At 40.1% G+C, this 24,033-nt stretch overlaps 1 protein-coding gene across 4 annotated transcripts; it reads right to left on the bottom strand.

The window, feature by feature from the left end:
- Positions 1–2,409: 2,409 nt before the first annotated feature.
- Positions 2,410–22,155, bottom strand: LOC131243773 (pumilio homolog 2-like). 4 transcript variants are annotated; one of them, XR_009170189.1, is made up of 10 exons: positions 20,360–21,857; positions 15,290–16,833; positions 15,071–15,212; positions 14,871–14,978; positions 13,867–14,079; positions 13,640–13,750; positions 10,700–10,894; positions 5,966–6,221; positions 2,813–2,953; positions 2,410–2,731 (listed from the first exon to the last, which is right to left on the bottom strand). XR_009170189.1 is itself a non-coding variant. In XM_058243340.1 (10 exons), exons 2-10 carry the CDS (start codon positions 21,023–21,025, stop codon positions 2,916–2,918), a joined length of 3,273 nt encoding a protein of 1,090 aa, XP_058099323.1. In that variant the 5' UTR covers positions 21,026–21,057; positions 22,024–22,155; the 3' UTR covers positions 2,410–2,915. The 4 variants fall into 4 exon arrangements, 3 of the variants coding, with proteins under 3 accessions (XP_058099323.1, XP_058099324.1, XP_058099325.1); XM_058243340.1 differs by adding an exon at positions 22,024–22,155 and having other exon boundaries at positions 2,410–2,953; positions 20,360–21,057; XM_058243341.1 differs by adding an exon at positions 22,024–22,155 and having other exon boundaries at positions 2,410–2,953; positions 20,360–21,034.
- Positions 22,156–24,033: the final 1,878 nt, after the last annotated feature.

The raw sequence follows: 24,033 nt of genomic DNA, 5'->3' as shown, positions 1-24,033 counted from the left end.
CAACTCACCCATCAAATGAGCCCCGCCATGATTATGTTGCCCTAGGTACTGAGCAAATCCAATCTTTAGGTGGGCCACATCATGAAAAACAACTGACAAGCACTCAAAATCCTCTGAATTCAAATGAAGCTGTAAGTGATGGTTGAATCTCTTTGCCTGTAGATGGATGAAAAATCAGATCTATTGGAAGATCCTAGCCTTTCATTAAGGGAACCGCTGACCAGGTCATTTCAGCCTTAACACGACAAACGTAAGAGGGAGATGTGACAATCAGGACTGTTCATCCAATGGGCTCTCTACTATGGACGGCATATGGATAAAAATACATATCTGCCTACTCTACAATTTCTAAGTTGCCAACGAATTTACCGATCGCCTATCATGGATAGCCCGTGCAACAAAAAGCTTTATCTGGGCCATTGTGAATTGTGATGCATACGTGAAATCCATTCTAACCATCTATTGTGCCAGCTCATAGATGAAAATGACCTCAGGATTGCATATCCAAAATTCAAATAGTGTCTCAAAACTTATTCTCGAACGATGAGTATGGTTTCAGTGGTGTGGTCCACTCGAAGAGTTTTAAACCTGTACTTATGTTGGACTAACGTCCTAACATGAACGAAACTGATGGATGAAGCGGACATCGCACACGGTTCGCCCCCACGGCTTCCGATCCGCTGCGCACGACTGGTTAAGTTTCACTCGCCACCACACGAGCCAAAGGTGAACATCCTAGCCGTTCCTTACGTACCCCCGTGTGTGGATTTATCGAGGACGAAAGTTAGGCTCATCTGCCGACCACGTCTCAATGTAGCTGACATTGGGCAGGTAAAAGGATTTTTTTTATCATGCGGCCCATGTGGGAGAAAAGCAAAACCTGCAGCCTACATTGAGCTTGCTTGTCTGGCCCACTTAGAGGAGAGCTATGATCTGCCCGAGAATAAAAAATGAGGCACTTCACGTCCCACGTGCCCCATCACGGGTCAGTCATTATTATCAAATGTTACAGGACCATTTCAGTACCAGATGCCATGATCATTCAATCGATCTACAGTGAGGCTGATGCTTAGGGGGCTTCGAATGACATACACGAAAATCACCTGACCATGGGCTGTTCTGGTGCTGATGGATAGTCAATCCCCTGGAACAATCTAGGGAAGGTTCACGAGCATGAAGGATCACGGCCATACTCGAGAAAATACACGCCATTGCAGGAACTTCAATACTACGGCAAGGTGTGATGGATGATACACGGACAACTAAAATTTAGGTTAGAAATTGCATGTCATAAAAGTAATAAAATGGATGATACACGGACAATTATTGGTCCGATTTCGGATGCATCATAAACCAAAATTACACTTGTTTGGTAATTTGAATATCTGATGGTGGACATCTATTGTACGGTAAAAAATAAAAATAATATAACGGTCCTATTTAAACTAGAGCCACCAAGTCAAGAGGTCAGTACTGGCATCGCACTGGCAACAATGAGTTGCTTTTTTGCATCATCATACTCGGCCAGAGTATCAAAAAATTCTATTTTAATAAATTAAAAAAAAAAAAAAAAATTTAAGGGACTACAGCGTTGGCGTTTTCCAGTGGGCACCTGCAGACTAAACTCCAGCTGATTGTAATGGTATGGATGATCCACTCCCAACCAGTGCCTTGTTAATGGTCTAGCGATGGAAGACCACCAGAGTGGCATTCACATTTCTGATTTCAGAAGACCTTAACGATGACCCGTATCCCACCCAACGGTTCCAAAAACCAGTAGACCAGGACCAACGAGGGTCACCATGTGCAGCTTGTTAGACTCATCACCAATCACGCCCTTGCATTACACTACGAACGCAGACATTTCTACTTGGGTCAGCTTCCAAAGTGAATATTTGGTGGGACCATCATGTACGAAACAACCCTACACACGCCACACAGATGCAAAAACACATCTACCATCGACTTACATGCATGAAACCAGGGTTGAATATGCAATTATGCATAGAAGAAATAAGAATCATAGCTATGGGCAGGCTCATAAAACTGGAACATGACTGGAAAATGAGTGAAATGGAAGGTGCCTAACTACATGGATGCCGACAGGAATACACATATCAGGGACCTCAACTACTCATTGGATGAGGACTGCCATGGAACATTCCTGAAACGGGTTGGTAAATTCACAACATGGGATCAGTCATTTTACAAATCCGATCCGCCAGATGAGTGGACCAGCCACACTTAAAGGCCAGATCATTTTCACCATGGCCCCCACTCCTGTTGAAGATGAATTATATAGCCACAACACACCTACTCATTTGGTACCATGAAAAAAGAAAAAGGAACGTACTTGAACTACAGTAAATGCAGCATAGAACTAAAACAGTAAAACTTGTAAAACAGGCCTTGGAACGAAGCATGCAGAAATTGATAGAGATTGAAACAAAAACATGTGTCCTCAAACAAGGGTGTGGGCCACATTGTAAAAATGTATTTCAGGAACTAAAATAATCAAAATCCCATAAAGGAAAGGGGAAAAATTCAAGCTTTTACCTAAACAACCAACGGCTCTCGACATGGTGATATTTATACAGTCACGTTAACATATTCACTACCTCCTTTTTTCTTCTTTTTTACACACCCTCAGGAACTTGTACAAACACTTTTTATCTCCTCCGCATGGGCATCAATCAGGTGCATTCACCATCTGAGCCTCAAAGCCTTTTACCTGATTTCAAGTATTATCCTCAAACTACACAATGTACAATTTTCAGTACAAGCAATTGCTTTATTTCCAAACAGCTTGTACCTGTCCGAATAGATAGAGAGATACATAAAGAGAGAAAGGGAGCTCACACCGGCTCGGTTAGCTGTACAACAACTTTCTTTCCTATGCCATCTAAGACAGCCATCTAAGACAGGTAAGCAGACTGGACTCCGATCCTACGTTCTGCAAGAAAAATATGTCGTTAGAATTGTAGGAAAGTATATGTAAATTTAGAGGAAAAGGACAAGGATGTGTGGAGCAAAACTAAGAATTACAACATCTTGATCATCAGCAAATGTGTGTGTGTGTGTGTGTGTGTATCTATCTCAGACATTTCCATATTGTGGCTCATCCAATCAGCAGTTTCATCACTGAACCAAGGAATTATAGGGTCCTGCTCAGATGCAGGTTTAGTGATCCAAACCATTGATCTGATAGGTCCTGCGATAGATCAAGGACGGACCAACAATCGAAGGGTTAGAAAATTTCCTTCTCTTGATTTCTGGGCAATCCTCAAACCCCTGTGGGGCCTATCAAGCAGTTTGAATACTATACGCATGGTCTCAAATGTTCAGAATCCAGATGTGTGTATGCTCATGTGCAGGCCCCTAAAACTCCTCTGGTGAACCATGGCCTCACACATGCAATCCTGCAAATCAGCAAACTGTTCCTTTGCTGATGAGCAGGAGACCCATAACTCCAAATGATATACCAGATACCACGCCAACACTTTGGCGGTCAAACTAACTTCCCTGAAAATTTTGATGTGATGTACTCCATAATTGACATTAAGCAATACTTTTGTACCTTGTTTATGGTTATATGAGTTCTCCCTGAATACCCCTACCCATTAGCTGGCAACTTGAGACCCTCTGTGAGTACCTAAATGCCTAAGATTGCTAAATTGCTACCCTATTGATACAAGTTATTTACAAAAGACCCCAATCTTAGCAGACATGTAATACCATTTAAAACATTTTTATTATTGGCCAGTATTATCAGTATCACCAGTACAGATACGACATTGGGCTTTAGTTGGGAAACTTTCAAGCGTTGGTCAATATATTGCAGCGTATCGCTATGTATCACTATGTACGCAATGTATTGAAATGTATCGACAATACCTTAAGCATGTCAGCTCCCTTTGGCGAAAATTTTGTGCTTTTATTACATTCCTAAGGAAATTTTGACCACTCCTTTTCGATTGTTTAGAGAGCAAAGGAGATTTGGTGGTGGAAATCAAGATTGAAGAGCATGCATTATCGGAACCCAAACTGGTGAGTTTTTACAAATTTGAACAGTTTCAAGTTTAAATTCCTTGAAATCAATGGAATGAAGTTTATAATTCATAATTGTACATGATTTTTTATGAAGACATCAGTGGTGCATCCTTTAAAGTGTACCAAAGAATGGGACATCGCCGACAGAGTACTGGAGCAGAGGAGTTGATGTGGATGAACGTCGGGTCCGCCAGACCATTTTTTGACACGTTACGAGTGCAGGAGCAGCAAAAACCGCCCATGGGGCGAATTTCACACCCTATCGTGCAAGTGTTTCAATTTTAAGCACTTTTTATCTTTTACTTGTTTTTAGGGGCTTTAGTGCAATTTTTTTATTTTTTTTCCTCTTTTTATTATTTTTCTTGTTTTCAGGGACTTTACTGCACTTTTACTTTTTCCATGGCTTATATATACATTATGAGAAACCCTATTTTATTATTATTGAATGAATATAAATTCGTATCTTTTCTTCCTCTTTTATAAAGAGGTTATGATTTCAGGATCGACCCTTGGGTGTTGAGAATTCCACCCCAGTTTTAGGTTTCTTTTCCAGATCTTTGAGGTGCAGGAAAATGTACGAAATCTGTTTTCTTTTCTTTTGATGACAAAGGACCCGTAGTTTCTTCATCTCGAATCATCCCTTCTTCATCCCTTTCATTCTTCTGAATATTCCCTTTTGACTTAAATGGAAAAGAGGAATGACTAGTCAGTAGAATCAAATCTAAACTTGACTATGGACTGACTTATGCTAAATCTGTGATATCTTCATATCCCTAGGTCCTTCCATTTTTACTGTTTATGTGATTTTATGATAAGGGTTATGATCCTAACGAAATAATCTCATCTCTGTGTTGAGATTTGCCTAACCTTTTATTAAAAAAATAATTGGTTGATTAATTTATTTACTTAAATCTCATCATCCATATGATACATGCATATAGGGTCAGGCCATCACATGTTCCTGCATAAATTTTGCATGCACAATTAAGGTTTTGACCTTCAATTTTCGAATTTGGAAAAATTGGTGGAAATTGGGGGAATCTATAATTTCCTCCATTTCACTCATTTAACTTGCAATTAGAGGTTGAAAAAATAATATTAGAGTGCTTGCAGGTTGATCTACAGATTGGCAAAACTTTTTGAATTTTTAAAAAAATATATTTTTAATTAAAAAATATTGAAAAATAATTAAAAATAACTTTATTGGAAAACAATTTGATCGACCATATGCTATGCACGCCTAATATTTTGTATTTATGTGTATACTGACCTTAACATCAGCCACACTTGTTTATTTATTTAAAAAAAAAAAAAAACAAATGCACCATATATTTTAGGACATATTCAGTTGTCGGTATTTAGCACATTGAATATGCTGATAAGTGATATGATTTATACAAATAGTAGTGACAGTGCATAGTTTAATACCCATACAAAGAAAGCTTGTTGTGTGTACTTGAATTTTGTTATCTTTTGAGTTCGAAGTGTGTAATAATGTCTTTTTTAACATCCCTTGAAGTTTCATTAAAAAATTCGACAAATTTCTCAATGTTACCCAAAAACAGTGACACGTTACGCAATACATCCGATATTTCCCATGTGACCAATTTCCCAATGTTTCGCAAAAATAGTGACACGTTACGCAATACATCCGATATTTCCCATGCAACCAAGTTCCCAATATTTCCCAAAAACAGTGACACGTCACGCAAACATCTGATATTTCCCATGTGATACCCAATATGTTTCCCTATCCCAAGGGCCATACATACGTCAATACCAATACTGAAAACATTGCACATATCCAACTTGCCCTTTACTCCTAAATAAGGAGTATTCTCCTGGTAAATGGATGGAAGAATACCAGTCATGAGAGACTGTTTGGGTGTATGAAATGGACAGAGAAGATAGGTACCTCCAGCTGCAACAAGCTTTTCTACACGTGCCACTATATGCTTTCCATAGGTGTACTTCTTCAGCGCATTCAGGTGGACTTTTATTCGTGAAAGGATCAGCTCACGTTGCTGGTCATCACAAGTCTCCAGGACTTTCTGTACAACATAGTTTGCGAATTGATCTTTCATCATTGCCTGACATGATATGTATGGAAACAAGTGAGCCAACAGGTATTGAAAATACAGGTAGTTTGCAAATTGATCTTTCATCATTGCCTAAAATGATATGTATAGAAACAAGTGAGCTGACAGGTACTGAAAATACAAGGGAACAAATAGGAACATGGAAGAAATGCAAAAATTAATTTATGGGAGATGCTAGCATGAGCAAAGGGTGGAGTTTAAGATGGCAAAACTCCTATAGTCGACTTATGCATGCCACTCACTAAAAAGATGAGACAACAGAATTTCCAGGTTAGCTGACAGATCTTGCACAGGAAATTTGGCTTGTGGAGCAGGAACTTCAAGGAAACAATTGTAGCATCTGCCACTATATACCAATCTCTAGCAGCAACCACTACTTCCCTCTATCACCTCTATCATTTTTTACCTCTTTTTGTTGTTTATGTCACTCTGATGTTGCTCATGAAAAGATCAGAACTGAATGGGGTGTGTGTGTGTGTGTGTGTGTGTAGGGTGCCTGAGAAATGAGAAGATTTTTAAAAGCTCATGACCAGCTAAATTCTGTTGCTGATGTTTCTGAACCCCTTGACAAAAGTTTCAGGGTGTAACATCCTCATTAGTGTGCAAACCGCAAACTCAACTTTCAGTAACCAATGTTCTCTTCCTCAATTTTGGACTTTTGTAATCGACGTTCGAGTCAACCATCAGTGCTGAAATAGGGACAGAAGCCTCCTACATTTCTAAGTTTGGCAATCTTTGGTAAGACACTGTCATTGAAACGATAAATGTTTCCACTTCTATAAGATGAATGCTACCCTTCCTATCATGATCATAACTGGACCTCTTCAGTTCTTATGAAACATGCATTAGTAAGCTTTTAGAAAACCTCACATACAAGAATTTAAAAAATCACATTATGAAACATGCATTGGTAAGCTTTTAGCAAACCTCACATACAAGAATCAAAAAATAATATGCATTATTTCAGTAAAGTTGAACCATGAGTCTTGGAGTTCTCTAGACTGCATTATTTTAAAGGCTCTCTTAGCCACCCAAAAATTTCATCTCCCTCCCCCCCCCCCCCCCTTTTTTCTTTTCTTTTTTCAGTTATTCTACCATGCATATAACATTAAAGTGGTGCAGACCTCACAAGGAAGAGTTTTATTTGTTTTCTGAAGGCTCCATAAAACAGCTTCTCCTGAACTCACATTTCTTCAGTGCCTAATACAACTTTAGCTCTCCTTTTAAGCTTCACCTTTTCAGGATAGGAAAAGTACCTGTGGACAGTTCTTTTATGCTTCCTCGAGTCCATTCTACCAGATTGTGTAGAATCTTGTCTCAATTAACCAAAGTACTGAAGCCAGGTGCTACCTTTACACACTTGGTCTGGAGAAGCTGATCTTCCTCATATTACAACCTATGTCCACATTTAAACTTGGAGAACCAGTTTCCTACTTTAATTCAGATGTTAGCAGAAAACACATAACAGGCGTGGCAGGTTATATTGCACATTGAAACATGTGGTCTCATACATGCCAGGACTAGTCTTTGAGGAGGCAATGATCAATCTAAAGAGAAGGTAACATAGACCTTAAAATTTGCCACCTGCCACGGTTCTGACAAAACTGCACAGGAACTTCCTAACAGTTCCTATGCTCAAATCTCTGAACGAAATGCAAGTCAGATCACACGCCCAGTCATTTCAAGGCATGCATCACCATCGGCAAGATTGTAAATTATCATTACAGCCTTGTCCCAGACTCCCAGTTATTTGCGATCAGCTTTAGGAAACCTGTTTCACTTATCATTCCTATCCAAGTCACTATCCACAATAACTGAACAAGCCTTCAAACCCTTGTGTGTTCATTCGGTCACTTGTATGCAAAAGTCCCTATAAAGGACTTAGTTTGACTAGTAGATTGCCAGGATCTTCCCACAGCCCTTTTGTTTTATTTTCCCTTCTCATGATGTTCTTTTCTTAAAGATATTAAAATGATATATTTCTCCTGCAAATCTGGTACACAGTTTTGGATTTTATTGCAAATAGTTTCCCCCGGATTGTAGTTGCATTACTGAGGACATCTCCTATTTCACAGTATATGACCAAATCCTCTCACACAGCTCTCCATCATTTTATACCCTGCCGGGGCTCTACTCTTAAGCCAGTTCAGAATACCTCATTCTTAATTCTATCCTTCCCAGTCTTACCACACATCCATCTCAACATCCTAGTCTTTAACTTCTCATACTTTGGTCATGCCACCTCCTAACTCTGCCCCATATAGCATAACTGGTGAAACATTGATCATGTAAACAGTGTTGTTAAATGTGGTAGGCAGACACAAGGCGAAAGCATCCCTGGAATTCCCAAAACACCTAGGCGCATACTGAGACAATCCATTGTACAATTTTTATTTTAATAAATTTTATATCATACTAGATACCCTATTGAATTTCCTAATAGTTTTAGCTCTAAAATTAATTTCAAAATGGTGAAATGAAACCAATTGGAAAGTTATCATGTATTTTCGACAGATAGATCGTCAGAACCCCTCTCGAAAAAAAAATATTTAATAAGAATAGTTGTTAACCACTTCCAAACTTCAATCTACTCAAACATTCAAATGAATCCACAATTTCTTCCCATTACATCAATCAAATTGAATAACTTTTGACAGAAAACCAAGAGTAAAAACTAACGTAATTAAGCGAAAGCAAGTTTGCACCAAACCATCTATTTACCGTACTAGCAATCGACTAATCATTTCATTTTGAAAGATAGCAATCAACTAATCAATAATCAAACCTTCATCAAACTAGTAAACTAGTAATCATTAATTGAAAGCTAAAGCTGCTAATGTTTCAGAAAGTTGTTTAGAGTTTAAAATCCAATTCCCAACTCCCTCAATCAAAACAGATTCATATTACTTTAACAAGATTTTTTTAAAACTGTTAAACAAGATATTAATCATTCATGCCTTTCAAAAAAAAAAAAAAAGATATAAATCACTCATCATCATCATTAAATTTGGGATTAACAAAATAAAGTCATGTTCTCTTTCAAAAAGTCCATTGTATCTTAACACACTAACGAAAGGAAGGAATTAAAAAGAACATCTCATGAGTTTGCGACAGATCTAAGAAATTTGCAAGTAGATATATTTCTCATATATCAAAGATTTGAACCAAAAGGGGAAAAAAGTGTCCAGGGGCCAATAGGGATTTATATGCCCCTAAAGTCTTTCCACCATCAATGGGTGCCAAAATACCCTTGAGTTAACCATAAGAGTACCTCACATCACTTTGTTGGTGGCTGGTGCACCGCAGCCGCACCTAAGGACAACGCCCTGCCTAGGCCAGGGGTGGTTGAAATGCCTTAGGCATGCGCCTAGGCAACCACCGCCTGGTTCGCCTTCAACAACACTGATTGCTAGCTCTTTCAAAAGAGCATATGAATTTCAGTGGCATTTGATGGTCATGCAGAAGACAAATCTCAATCTCATCCACCCAGCTCTTATTTTATCCAAAAAGTCCTTGTCTTACCTCTATATCCTTTTGGACTATATGGAGACAACTGATGTAATCATGTAGCAAACTTAATGAAATAGAACCTAATTCAATATTAAAGCACATGTACCACTGCGATGATAACCTCTCCTCAAATGGCTACAAACTGATAAAGTCTTCATTTGCAGAAGAAAATAGAATAGAATAGAATAGAATAGAATAGAAGAAGGGAGAGAACGTTGGAGACTCACCACCAAGAAACAACTGTAAGGAGTCTCATCTAAGGGATTTAGAAGTGATACCTCTGGATAGAATTTCAATCTCATGGAAACAAATGAACCCACGTTCACTTAATTAAGTTATCGAAATCGTGCATAATAGTTCCACCCATAAGCCACATATGTATAGCCTCTTTTACAGTTCCTTATTAAATGCAAAAGGCCTAGTCTTGAAGCCTATTGGTCCATGCATTGGCTTTTCTCCAATGGAAATGTGCAAGTTACATCAGTCAGTGTAATCTTCATGGAATGACTAGTGATGATGCAAGATTATCCAATATTATCTTTTAGTATTCGAGGACATATGACATATGGGTTATAATTCAGGTTTCCCCGGGTACCCATGCCTCATTCCCTAGGTTCATCTTCAACACCAGCATGTGAAGCTGTGTCCAAGAGAGACATGGTAGAACATATCAGAAATTTATCTTTAGCATTAGCATCCAATCAATGGCACAAATGACTAACAAAATTCAAGAAGGGCAGGGTTGAGCACAGTGTGTGAGACGATAATCAAGATCATTGTACTCCATATATTGGCAAAGTGTGTGCACGCAGATAAAACAATAGTTATGGCAGAGATATTCTGTAAAGAAAAAAGGTTTTTTTTAAAAAAAAAAATGTATTGCAAAGTGAGCAGAACAAGATTTTCCTTATAAACGAGAATATCCATAGCTAGTCATGCAACAGTTCCAGGTGACTTAAACTCCACCAATGGATGCCAAGAGAAGATGTGCATATAATTAAATAATGTCAAACATATTATAAAAGGCACAGATGACAAACCTGAAGAGGCTCATTTTCATCAGTGGAGCCAAGCATCTCATTTACCAAAATCTGACGTTCCATAGGACCGCCAAAAGTTAAACACTTCTCAACAACATTTGATGCAAATTTCTGTTGGCTCATCTGAACTATCTGTCCAGCTAATTTCTTGATTATAGAAGAACGTTCGTGTGATTTTCCACGCTCCAGTACATGCTGTCACCAGTCAAAGTGACAATCAGAATTAAGATGTCCACGAGACATAAACCAAAGAAACATCCATTATACAGTAATCAATAATTCTTCAAAAAACAGGAAACTGTAAAGATGACAGTGTGACACATAAGAAAGCCAAAAGCAGGACCAGAGAGGGAACATGAACATGGGAATGACTTGCTAACGTCCCCACCTTGGAGACGCTAGCAACATCCCCCAAGCTTTTAAATGGCACGTGAGGTGTTATCATTGATCCAAACCATTCATTCATTCATACCATGGTCCAACAATCACGCCAATAAGATTATCCTAAGCATCCGGTCAATAGCATGGAAAATGGGTAGTCAAGATACAGTAGAGAAACAAAATAGGTCCAATCATCATCTTGAAACATCTACTAGAAAGATCCCACTCTGTGTTATTTATGATTCCAAAGTGGCACTCTGGTTTGAATATTCTAACCATCTGATCTATGGGTCTTAAACAAAGGACAGTTGTAACAAATTGGCCCCATTCAGTCGTGGGACTGGTGTTGTTGTACTCTTTATTTTGCATGTTTTTTGATTTCCTTTCTCTTGGTTTTTGTAGTTTTTTTAGGTTTCTTTTTTGGTCCGTTGCTTTTTGTTTTTTCTCTCCTTCTGTTCTAATAAAATATCACCTTTCCAAAAAAAAAAAAACAAATTGACCCCATCCAAAGGGTTAGGATCATCCGATCAAAGTAATTTTTGCACCGTGGCTTAATCCCAATGGTACCATTAAATGACCATCTTGATTGATGATTGGGCGTCCCAAGTCATTCGGAAGTTTTGGGGGTGGGGACCAAGGTATTCCATATTGATAATGTTGGACATAACAGTCACCATCATTACCAATACAGGTATCAGTTATAACAGCTTATACGAGGGTGTAACGACCCCCACAACGGTTCATATTTTTTTTCCCAAGAATATCTGAAAAAAATATCTAGAAAATCTAGAATAATGTAAACATTCCAAATTTGTATTCCTTTTTTTTATCAAGTTTATGATAGCGTAATGGTCCACTCTTTGGTGAGAGTAGTGTCGTATTGGGTTGTCTAGTGAATTTATGAACATGGTTATATATCTCTAATGTTTACACATCACAATCAAGCACTAGAAATAAAAATCAGAAGAAAAAAAAAAAAAATGCATATATGCCACTTTTAAAATAAAATATAAAAAAAAATTTCAAAAAAAATGCGTTAGGAGCTTTTATTCGCCCAAATCACTTCAATCGACTATTCTAATCCTAAAGACTATGGTACGAGTGGTCCAAATCTGCCGTAGAATGATATATGAAAGTTTTTGAAATGAGAAAGTGGAATATATATATATATATATATATATATATATATATTTGCATAGAGAAAAGAAATGGCCATTAAAACCAATTGTCCCGTTGCACCCCCATATCGTATAACGGTCACAGTCATTACCTATACGTATCGGCATTGACAGCCGTATCATAACAGATATGGAAAACCTTGGTGGGGATGTTAGCAAAACCCCTAGGGCCTATTGATTTGCCATAATTACCATGAATTAGAGGTAAATACATGATAATTTATTTCCACACCTGTTTGGAATAGGTGCGAAATTTCACCTTGAATATTGGGCCCAACTCAACCCCGTCAAAGCCAAAATTCTGTGGACCCCACCATGATGTGTGTGTTACATCCATGCCATCTATTGATTTTTTTCAGATCATTTTAGGACATGAGCCCAAAAACGAAGCAGATCTAAAGCTCAAGTGGACCACACCACAGAAAACAGTGGAGATTGTACGCCTACCACTGAAAACTTGTTGGGAGCTACAGAAGTTTTGGATCTGCCTTATTTTGGGCTCATGCCCTAAAATGATCTGGCAAAATGAATGGACGGCATGGATAAAACACATCATGGTGGAGGACACATAGTCCGCCTCATTTTCTGAGTCAGGACCTACCCAATAGGTGTATATGTCAACATCTTACATCTAACAGCTCTTGGAATTGACCATTGTAAGCAATAAATGTTGAATTCTGTCAAATTACAGCTAAATACAACAAATCAAGCACGCCCTTAAATGATTAGTGGTACGCACACAGTTACTTGGGATACAGCTTAGATGATGATGACAAGACAATTACAATATGGATAGCTAAATTTCCACATATCTGTGTGTGTGTCGGCGAAGCAAAAAGGACTGCACTTCATAAGAATTGTGTTGTGAGAACAAGCACAGGCATCGACATGCATGTCCAGAATTCTTTTTTTTTTTTTACAGTAACAGGAATTTACTAAAACCAATCATAAGAGGATACAAGAAAGGGGTCACAGAAGATAATAACAAGGGATCGTCCAAGACACCCCTGAGCAAGTATCCTAATATTCACCAAATCCTCACTGGAGACACATCTATTGTTGAATGTGCAAATGTTACACTCGTTCCATAAGGACCATAAGGTACCACATAATTCTTCACACAGAAAATACTAACAACATGGTATTAAAATCCAATCATCATCATAATCTAAGCTTTATCCCAATTAATTGGGATCGGCTACATGAATCTTGTTCCACCATTCCACTCTACAGAAGGATAATATTATTGTACAAACTACCATGTTTGAAACCCCATGTAACACAGACAAATGTGTCAATATTCAAGTCACATAGTAGCTTGCCTAAATGAGTACCTTTGGGACCAGTAGAATTTAAGTATAAAAAAGAAAAGATCCCAAACCTGAATAACATAGTTTCCATACTGGTCCTGCGCCAACATGCAAACGCATTGCAAAATCTCATCCATCATGATACGCTGGGTTTTTGGATCATCACAGTGCTCCAACACTCTCTGCGTCAAGAATTGAAAACCAATGCAAGTATTTTAAGTTTTTTTATCCGATCAAGTCCCTTCAGTTTCAAACACATGGAAACAGAAAATTATAGGAAAATGAGGGCATGAAGCACCTGTATGACACGACAGCCATATGGATGGGTGGACAACGTCACAACTTGGTCATAGAATGAGGATATGATAAAATGAATTGCATCTTGAGGGATGCATTCAATACACTTTTGGATGACATGGTTCCCATTTTGATCACGTACACACCGCATGACATGACCATCAAGCTCTTGAACCATTTTAGTCTGCTGGTCCAAATCAACAACTTCTATTGCCTGTGACAGTCAGTTCAAACACGGACTCAAATAAAACCCAGAAACTTGAGTAATACTCTTTTTACTAAGAAAACAAAAACATCATATCAGTGTTTAGTCCAAATATGGTCACAGAGAACACTTGATAAACATCAATGAAATAGGGTATGATGGAAAAAAGAAAGAAAAAAAAAAAAAACAATGTGGTTTTCGATTGGAAGTACAGTACGGATGCTGATCCTGGTATGATCTAACTCGCGTAAGTGATGGCAACACAATGGTGGCATCCTTTACAATTGCAGGGGTATTCAGTGCCTACAGAGCAGGAAAAAAAAAAAAAGCACAGGCCTTTCCCTGTAATAAAATAAATAAATACTGCCCATAAAGAAGAATATAGCAAAAGCATTTTCCCACAAGAACAATACAAAACTTTCCTTTCTTAGTTTTAACTACCAATGTGAAGTCACACTTCCAGTTCCTACCTCTAACTCACCAAAGAGAAATATAATGCATAAATGGACCAGTTCACAAAGACTAGATATATGCTACTAGTTTCTAGCATCATTTCAATGGTTCCAAGGAAGGAAAACAATTCAAGCACCCCTGCAGCTTAAATTTCCTAATGTTGGAGATCAGATATGAAACTAGATACATAATAACAAATAACAATCTTGAAACCCACATTACCAGCACAACTAAACCATTTCAAATTCCATGGTAATAGTTCCTAAATGATATTCGTCCATATTACACATCAAGGAAGCATAGAAATCCTAGACAACTAAGCTAGCGTTTTGGTGAATGAAAGTTACCTTCTGGATCACTCGACAGCCATACATTTGAAGGCTAAGTGTCAATACATGCCCAGTGAGCTGATTGGCCAGTTCTCGTCTCTGGGTTGCACTTCCATGCTCGAAAAACTAAAGACAAACAAATTACTAACTACAGGTAGAACTCGAGAAAAAAAGGAGGAAATCGTTCTCCTGAATCCAATAATAAAGAAGTAAGATACCTTCTGGATAACATAATTTCCAAACACATCAGTCATCAAGGTAAGAGCTTGAGGAAAGATTTCTTCAAAAACCATGTTTTTCTCTTCCATTGTGGCAGTTTCAAGTTTTTGCTGAATGAACCGGCTCCCATACTGGTCAGCACTGATCACAGAAAGGTTTAAACAGTTTCAGTTGTTATATGCTTGGAAATGATAGAAAAAATTTGAAGCAGTATGTACCTGAACTCAACAACATGACCAGCAATCTCGGATAGTTCAAAACATTTGGTCTTATTGCTTTTAAATTCCTCCAGCAGCGACGAAGCAAAACCTTCATCCAAATTACCACCAGCATCTGGATGCCAAGAACCCATGACACCTCCAGCTAAGTTTCTCATACCGGAAGGAAAGCGTATGTTCCGTTCATTGTGCCTAATAGGACTACCAGGTAAAGGAGATGCAGGAATGACAGGACTAGACAGGGGGCTTCCTGGATATGACATGCCAAGACCAAAAGTAGGATTTCCAAAGTAACCATGATTCAAAGCACTGGATTTATTGAGATAGGGTAAACCATACTGTGATTTCTGTGGTGAAAGCAGAGCCCCAAGGTAAGCTTTTTGAAGTAAGTCTGCATAAGAACTGCCCACATAGTTCCTATCCATAGAAGGATCATTAAAGCCAGCTGCCGCCTGAGCTGCATATTCAGCCGATCTCAAGTACTGAACATACAATGGATCCATGAGGGGCACCTGAAGAGCTGCTGCTGCTGCATGATTGCCCATTCTATTGAGATTTTGCACTTCTGTTGCTCCAGTTAAATTAATTCCTGTAGGCAACCCTCCTCCCAGTGCTCTAGTGTCCATTCCAGGGGCCGCAATAGCAGATGCTGCAGCAGCATTTTCAAACAAAGGAGGCAAATTTCCAGTGCCGAGATGATTGGCCATCATGGATGGCAACGCTGGACTGATGGAATACCCACCCAGACCATAGCTTGCAAATGCTGCATTTATGTTGTCTACATTCTGATAATGAGAACCTCCTGAACCAGTACCAACAGGCGTAGGTTCCTTTACATACGAGTTAACAGAAGAAACAGTGGGCTTGTGAAAGTCGGCTTGCCCTTCAACCATGAATGAAGAATGGTTTTGGTCCATGAAAGCTCCGTTGCTTTTGCTAAAATCAGGATATGATGGTTTCACTGGCTGAGGAATAGAAGGCAGATGCGAATGCCCTGATCCAGATTTTTTCAGGTATGAATGTTGCTTAATGTGGTTCTGAACACCTTGCAGATCAAAAAGGAAATTACGGTGATCATCAATTTCATGTTGAATCTGTGACTGCAAATTATTTTCTTCATCCATCCCACCATTTGCTGACAGGTTCACGCCTGATAAAGCAGCTACTAGATCTGCAGATTCGGTGATACTAGTTGAGGCACTAAATGAGCTTGAACCATTGATACCATTCTTGTCTGTAGCACTATACCTCTCTCCCACAGGTGGAAGACGAGGACTAGGAGCCCTAGCAACAAGCTGAGGATCAGGAGTGGCACTTCTCGATAGAGATGTGCCTAACGCAGATGCAAAAGCATTAGAAGCAGACACTCCAATACTTTGGACCCCAGCCATACTTTGAACATTTGCACCAGACGTCATTTCGTGATGTAAATGAGAAAGCTGAGCTTCAGCAGAACTAAATGTTTCGACACCATCATCGAAGGTATTGCGACTTGCTGGACGAGATGGATGCCCTGTGATTGGGGTTTGGTGCCCCAGATCATCCTGCAATTAAAACCAGCCTTGCTTCACAAAAAGAACAATAAAATCTATGGCATACAAAAGATGGTCAATGTGCATTAGTACAGAATCATGGAATTACACTTGATAAGAATAACGAAAGCACCTTGAACAATTTGAGAACTCATGAAGGCTAGAAGAAGATGTCAACTGGGGAAATTTTTTGTGAAATCAACACCCGCGACGGGAACAAAGTGGAGAATTTCCATTCCCTCAATCTCCTTGCGTCTTCTAAAAAGGAACAACAGCCAAAAAGACAAGACCAGAAGTACATCTTGCCTACAATTATCTGAGTCTTACCCACTTTACTTAGGTCAATCCCCTCATCTAGCACTTCTATAGAAATGGTATCTTAGATTCCCAATAACCATCGCCCTTTCTTGGATACGCACTTTGAGACATTGAGGATGAGAATTGGGCACAATCGCCTGTAGGGCGGGGGGATGATGGAAGCTGGTGGAATTGTAGAATTTAAGGCTACAACTTGGATACGCACTTTGAGACATTGAGGAAGAGAATTTAAGGCTACATCTAGAGGCCTCATACAAGGAGACCCACTCTCCCCCTTCCTCTTCCTCATCCTTTTGGAAGCTCCAAGCCAAATGCTATCTAGGGGTCAGGAATCAGGGCTTTTTTCAAGGATTCAAGGTGGAGAATGTTCCATCTCAAGTGTCTCACCTCCAATTCGCAAATGATATGTTAATTTTTTGCGAGGCGAATTATCTCATGGTAGATAATCTCTATAAGATAGTAACGTGTTTTGAAGTTGCATCTGGGTTGAAGGTGAACATCAAGTGTGAACTTCCAGGGGCCCATCTCTCGAAAGTTGGCACGTTGGGGCTGGCTTTGGTCTTCAGCTGTCGGGCTGGATTTTTCCGACAAATTACTTGGGGCTGCCTCCTTGTATACGTAAGCCTCCTAAACACCTTTGGGACAAGATGTTAGAAAGGATGGAATGGAAGCTATCTCCTTGGTCTTGCAGGCATCTGCCCGTGGAGGTAGATTAGCCCTTTCGAATCTCCCACTTTATTTCTTATCCTTGCTCAAGTGCCCCATTGGTGTCCTATCAAAGATAGAAATTTTGAGGAGAGACTTTCTATCGCAAGATGCGGCATCCAATAACAAGTTTCATCTTCTTCACTGAAATGAGGTGTGCAGACTGTTCTCGAGTGGAGCGGGAATTAGGATATTGGAGGATGTCAACTCAACCCTTTTGGGAAAGTGGATATGGAGGTTGGCATTCAAAGGCAATACCTTTGGCGTGTCATTATAAGAGGCAAATATGGGATCGTATCTTGAAGTTGGAGATCCGGGCTCTCTTCACTTTACAGAGCTTCCCACATATGGAAACCGATCATGCAGATGGAGCATACGGTGGGGGATGGCATTGGGTTTTCTATTGGGGAGAGGGGATTCAATCAGTTTCTGGGACAACCAGTGGATGGGGGATAGTGCGCTCAGATCTTCTTTCCCTAATCTGGCAGCCCTATGTCCCACAGATAATATATCAGTGGAAAGTTGCCTCTCTGGGGCTAGCTTGAATGGAGTTTGGATCCCATCGTGTAGATGCAATTTAAATGACACAGAAATGGAAGAGTTCTCTCAGCTCCAAACTCGCCTCCAGGGCATAGTGCTGGACCCAGAAGCTTCAGATTCTCCTCAATGGTTGAGAGATAAGTCAGGCTCTTTTACTGTAAAGTGCCTGCACAATTTTATTCGCCCAAGACCCCATGTGGAATCTCTCAACTCCTACTGTATAGTGTGGTCCTGTGGAGCCCCACCAACAGTGACTGCTTTCATGTGGCTGGTGGACCACAACAGTCCTCACCATTGATAATCTTTGCAAGCAGAATAAGCTTTGCAAGCAGGGAATGACACTCCCCGACATCAACATCTGCTTGCCATGCAAGGCGGATGCAGAGTCAATCTACCACCTCTTTGTTGCCTGTCCATCTGCTTGAGGGATATGGAGCAGCATTTTCGAGTTCTATAATGTTCACTGGGTTATGTCAGAGTCTATAGATGAGCTGATATCATCTTAGCATGTAGGCATGCCAATTGTAAGCATCAAGCTAGGTGGAGATCAACCTTGCTTGCTGTCTTTTGGACTCTATGGGGAGTGGAATAACCACTGTTTTCGGACACTGTTTTCAGAATATCAGCGGCTCTTCCGTGGTAGCTGTGTCTGAGGTTTTTCTGTTTGGTAGGGAATGGGATCCTGGTTAAAGGGTGTTTTGTCTTTTGGTTCCCCTTTTTCCTGCTTTTTCCTTTTCTTTGCATTCTTTTCCCTCCAGGTCTTTTTCATAGAATTCTTTGCCTCTCAAAAAAAAAAAACTTGGGTTTGGATCAACCTGACCAACCGACCCAACCTAAGTTCAGGTCAGGTTGGGTCAGGTTCTTAGGGTCTTCAGGTCGGGTTGGGGTTGGAAAAATCCAACCTGATTTAAAATCAAGTTGGGCTCGGGTTGAGCAAATTAAGGACAGGTTATGTCAGGTTGGAATAATCACATGTATTTGGGTTGGGTCAGTTTAGGGTTGGGTATAGAAGAATTCAGGTTGGGATTGGTTGGGAACTTCAGGATGGTCGGGTCAGTTTGTGGGTTGGGTCCTCTTGAGGTCGGGCTGTTGGGAACTTCAGGATTGGGTCAGATCAAGTTGTGCGCTGGGTCCTCTTGAGGTTGAATTGAGCTCAGGTTGACCATCAACCCGACCCGACCCGACCCGCCCCGCCCCGCCCAAGTTGCACCCTTAGTGGAAGTGAGTGTCAGTTGAAATCACAGAATAGATAACAAAGAAGCAAAAATGCTGGATGGGTTAATAGAAGAAAATGGACTGGCTGCAAAAAGAAAGGGATTCAATGGAATGATGGCTGGTGATAAATTTGTAGGCTTCTGGCTAGCAGAGGGAAATTAAGGTCAACAACAGAAAAATAACAGGGTTGGAGCTAAGACTTAAGGGCAAAGTATATTGAAGGGAATCAAATAAAGGCATACGTAACGTATCTAGATATTCTAGTATTACAAACCAAAGATAAAGGCACCCAACTATGCAATCTTGCCAATGTACCAAGTTTATTTGCAAATGAATCTTCCTCACTTGTCAAAAAGCAATGCCCTTCAATCTTTCAAACAAATGTTGTGCAATGTTGTGCCCAATTTTTAAGTTAGAAAAAATCAACATTCTGACCAAGGAAGCAAATGAAGCAAATATTGACATATCAACAGAAACAAAGTTTAAGGAATGAGATTCTTAATGTAATGCATAATTTTAGAAAGCCGGATACAAATTCAACTTCTTCTCTGCCACCACCGAAAAACAAGAAGAAGCAAGAAACAAAAGCTTTTCTTCCAAGCCCGCAAGATAACAATAGTTCAATGACAAAACTAACACTTTGACAACCCGATATATCTTCCATTGCACTAAAATCAACAAAAGAAATTCACAAGGCATGCATGTGGGTGTAGGTGTAGATAGATAGATATAGAAAAAGAAAGATGTCAACAAAAATCACCTGAAAGATGTCAGCAAGGCTCTTCTGTCTGCTCCCAAGTCCCAACCCTGACAAACCAATTAACCCATCGCCCCCCCTCTCTAACCACTCCGATGATCTCTGCGGTTTCCTTGACTCGATCTCAGATTCATCTTTCTGCGAATTAAATCCTGGTTGCAATGAGAACAGCGACTTGCTGCCCCCATCCTCCACACGATTCACCTTCCTCCTATCTCCTATCCCTCCGTACGCCGTCCCCCCGGCCTGCAATCGCTGTGCAAACCGCATGTCTTCCTTTGACAATACCGGTGGTGGGAGCCGAGGGTTCAGTTTCACATGGGCATAGTAGTAAGACAAATAGGCCGGATCGGACCGCAGCTCTTCTTCTGACAAGAATCCATTGGTGCTGCTGTTTTTACTTCCAGGGAAGTCAGCCACAGCATCACCACTGCCATGGCCAAACAGACTTCCAACAGCAGTTAAAGATCCTTCAACAGTTGGTGGAGCAGAACCACTCCTGTAGAGATTCAGCTCCCGCTCGCGGTCGCTTGCCTCTTGTCGCCGTTGCTCTTGGAGCAACAATTCCAGCTCCGTCCCCAAATCTTCACCATAAGATCCATCATTGCTTCCAAGCATTGTCCGCATTCCCATCTCCGATAACATCTTCAAAGGACTCTCAGTGACCATTCGAAAACCCTAAAACATAGAAAAAGGGAAACCTGGCAGCTTCTAGAAAAAACTGAATCAGTCATTGTTCCATCTCATTCAGATCATTTTACTGATAAAAACTTGATAACATAAACCCTAGATCAGGCCTTAAAGCAAAAAACCCTAGAAAAATGAAAAATAAAAATAAAAAACCGCAGGCAGAGCAGAACCACACTTCCTAAGATGGAAATTTTCAATCTTTCAACATTACATATACGATCCGGATTGTTTTATGACTGAAAACCTAAAAATAAAAAATAAAAGGCGGACACCGGAGAGAAACTCGAGAAAGATAGAAAAACTACAACTTCGAACTTATATGATCCTATTACACTGATTCCACCACCGAAATCCTATTTCACATAACAACTGCGAATCAGATCGTTTTCCAATCTAAAACCTAAAAACGAAAACCCGAAAAAATCCTACAACTAGAGCCAATCTTCCTGCGATTCGGATCGGTATGCAACCGAAAACCAGCAACCCTAGAAAATACTAATAACTGCACAAACCCTAAAAACCCTAGAAATAAGCAGAAAAGGAGAAAAACGTTGCTTGAGCTTCTGTATTGCTGTCTCTTCGATTTTTCTACGGAAATACGCTTCCAAAGTTCAAAAAAGCCAATCTTTCGTCGTTATCTGATCGAAAACACGTAAAACGAAACCCTAGAATATCCTCAAAAGCAGAACCCTAGAAAAAACCTAGAAAACATCAGCTCCAGCTACTGGAATGCTGTTTCTTCAATTCTCGATGGAAAAATCCGATCTTGGGGGTTTAAAGCTACGATTTTAAAAGATTGGCCTATCGAGTCAGAAACGAGTCGGGGGCAGCGAGATATCTTCAATCGAGTTCAGACTATGTTGAGAATCGGACAGCCGGAGATTCTTTCCACCATTTTCAGACAAGAGCTGTTGGGGTTTGGGGGAAAGATGCAAGAAGAGAAAAGAGAGCAGTGAGATGAGAAGAGGGATGATAACCTGCACGGCGGGGAAGATCCTGACCGTAGGATCGTAAAATGAACGGACTAGACTGATCCGGCGGCCATTTGTTCTTTCAGCAGGAAGACTTTTTAGGGTTTTATCGCGGGGTTAGATGCTGTTTTAAAACGAGTAGATTGTGGGGCAGTGAAAAGCGGGCTTCTATTGGTTGGAGATGTGGGCCCCACTGCAGTGGTTGTTTGGGCAGCCAATGAGTGCCGTGGTCCGCAGGACCACCGAAAAATTAGTTTGTTCTTTGATTGTCCAAAAGGGTAGTGCAACTTGGTCCAAAGGGTAGACGACTGATGTTGAATGAATACGATGTACCGAACCTATTCACGTAGCGCATAAAACACCCAATCTCTTTGGGCCAACTACGTTGTATATGTGAAATCCAAACCGTCTATCAGGTGATAACACGTATGTTCACCGTACGTGAGAAACATCAGCGCTATTCAAAACTCACATGGACCACACCAATGAGAAAAATCCCATCACTAAGCTCACGCGTTGTGGCCCACATGAGTTTTGGCTCAGGCGTATTTTTGTATCTTCGCACCTGACGAACCGGTTTGATGTGATATACAGGCAATGGTGGCCCCACACACGAACCAATGGTTCACGTATCACCATTTTTCCCTGTGGCGTGGCCCACATGATTTGTGGATTAAGATGAATGTTTAGGCATCAGGGCTAGCATTGAGCAGCGCACCTGATGGACAGATGCTTTTTTACATTTGCAGTACGGTGGGTCCCAGAGAGGCAGTGTGGAGGGGAAACGGATTGGCTACTCCCCCTGCCATCGGTGCTCTGTGGGCCCCACCATGATATATACGTTTCATCCATTCCGTTCATCTATTTTTCTGGATCATTTTCTGCTATGAGACCAAAAGTTAGATATATTAAAATCTCAAGTGGACCACATGACAGGAAAAAAATGTTGAATAAACGTTGACCATTAAAAAAAATTTCGGAGGCCATAAAAGTTTTAGATCAATCTGATATTTTTTTTGTTTCCTTCATATGGGACTGTGTGACCTAATCAACGGATTGGATGTCAAAGAAACATTACAGTGGACCTTAGGAGGATTTTAATGGTGGATATCCAATCAGTATTGTTTTCCTGTAGTGTGGTTCACCTTAGATTTGTATCCCTCTCATTTTTGGAATCAAGCCATAAGATGATCGGTGAAAATGGATGAACGGAATCGATGAAACACAAACATCATGGTGGTGCCCACAAAACACCGACCACCAGCCACCTGGCTGGTGGCAGGGGGAGTAGCCAATCCGTTTCTGTGTGGAGGATTTCGATCCGATTATGATGTTTTTGCTCGTGCTCTCATGTCGCTATTGGAGGCCGACACCTAGGCAGTTTAGATTTGTTTGTGCGTCTGCCACGTGTCTTGAATGTATGGTTAGGAAGTAAGGCAGTTTAATGTAATTAAAATGACGAAAATGACCATTGTTGATGAGTTAATGCCTTAAAATTGGAAGAAAAAGCCGCGAGTTACGTTATGCTTGGGTAGAGCGTGACGCTGCAACATCTGAACTTAAATTACACCGTCCGAATTTTGGACCTAATCCAGATGGACCATTATTCTTTTTATTTACACCTCGTCTATAATAGCCAGATCCAACGGATGAGAAGCCTCCATATGTTTGGACCATCATTTATAAGATTAGAATGAGATATTCATAGATTGGCAGAAGGAGATCATAAGGATTAAGAGTCGTCTTCATCAATGACACGTGTCACATGAGTCTAACATATGCACAACCAAAAGCGTCGAAATGATTATTCTGCCACTGATACAAGACTAGAGGAGAATGCCTGAATATACCGTATATAAAACTTTTAGTAAAGATGCACGAATAAGCTGAATAGTAGGGTGGTGAATTATATTAACAGATGCGATCTAATTAGTTGTGCTCATTCAAAGAAAATAAATAATCTTTTGAATCAAGAATATAATTGGCCCCGTTATGTAGAAGTTAGCCTATTTTTTT

Source organism: Magnolia sinica, chromosome 4, assembly GCF_029962835.1.
Source record: "Magnolia sinica isolate HGM2019 chromosome 4, MsV1, whole genome shotgun sequence".
NCBI classification, from domain to species: Eukaryota; Viridiplantae; Streptophyta; class Magnoliopsida; order Magnoliales; family Magnoliaceae; genus Magnolia; species Magnolia sinica.
The sequence above is the reverse complement of the archived record's forward strand: the minus strand, read 5'-3'. Positions and strand labels throughout refer to the sequence as shown.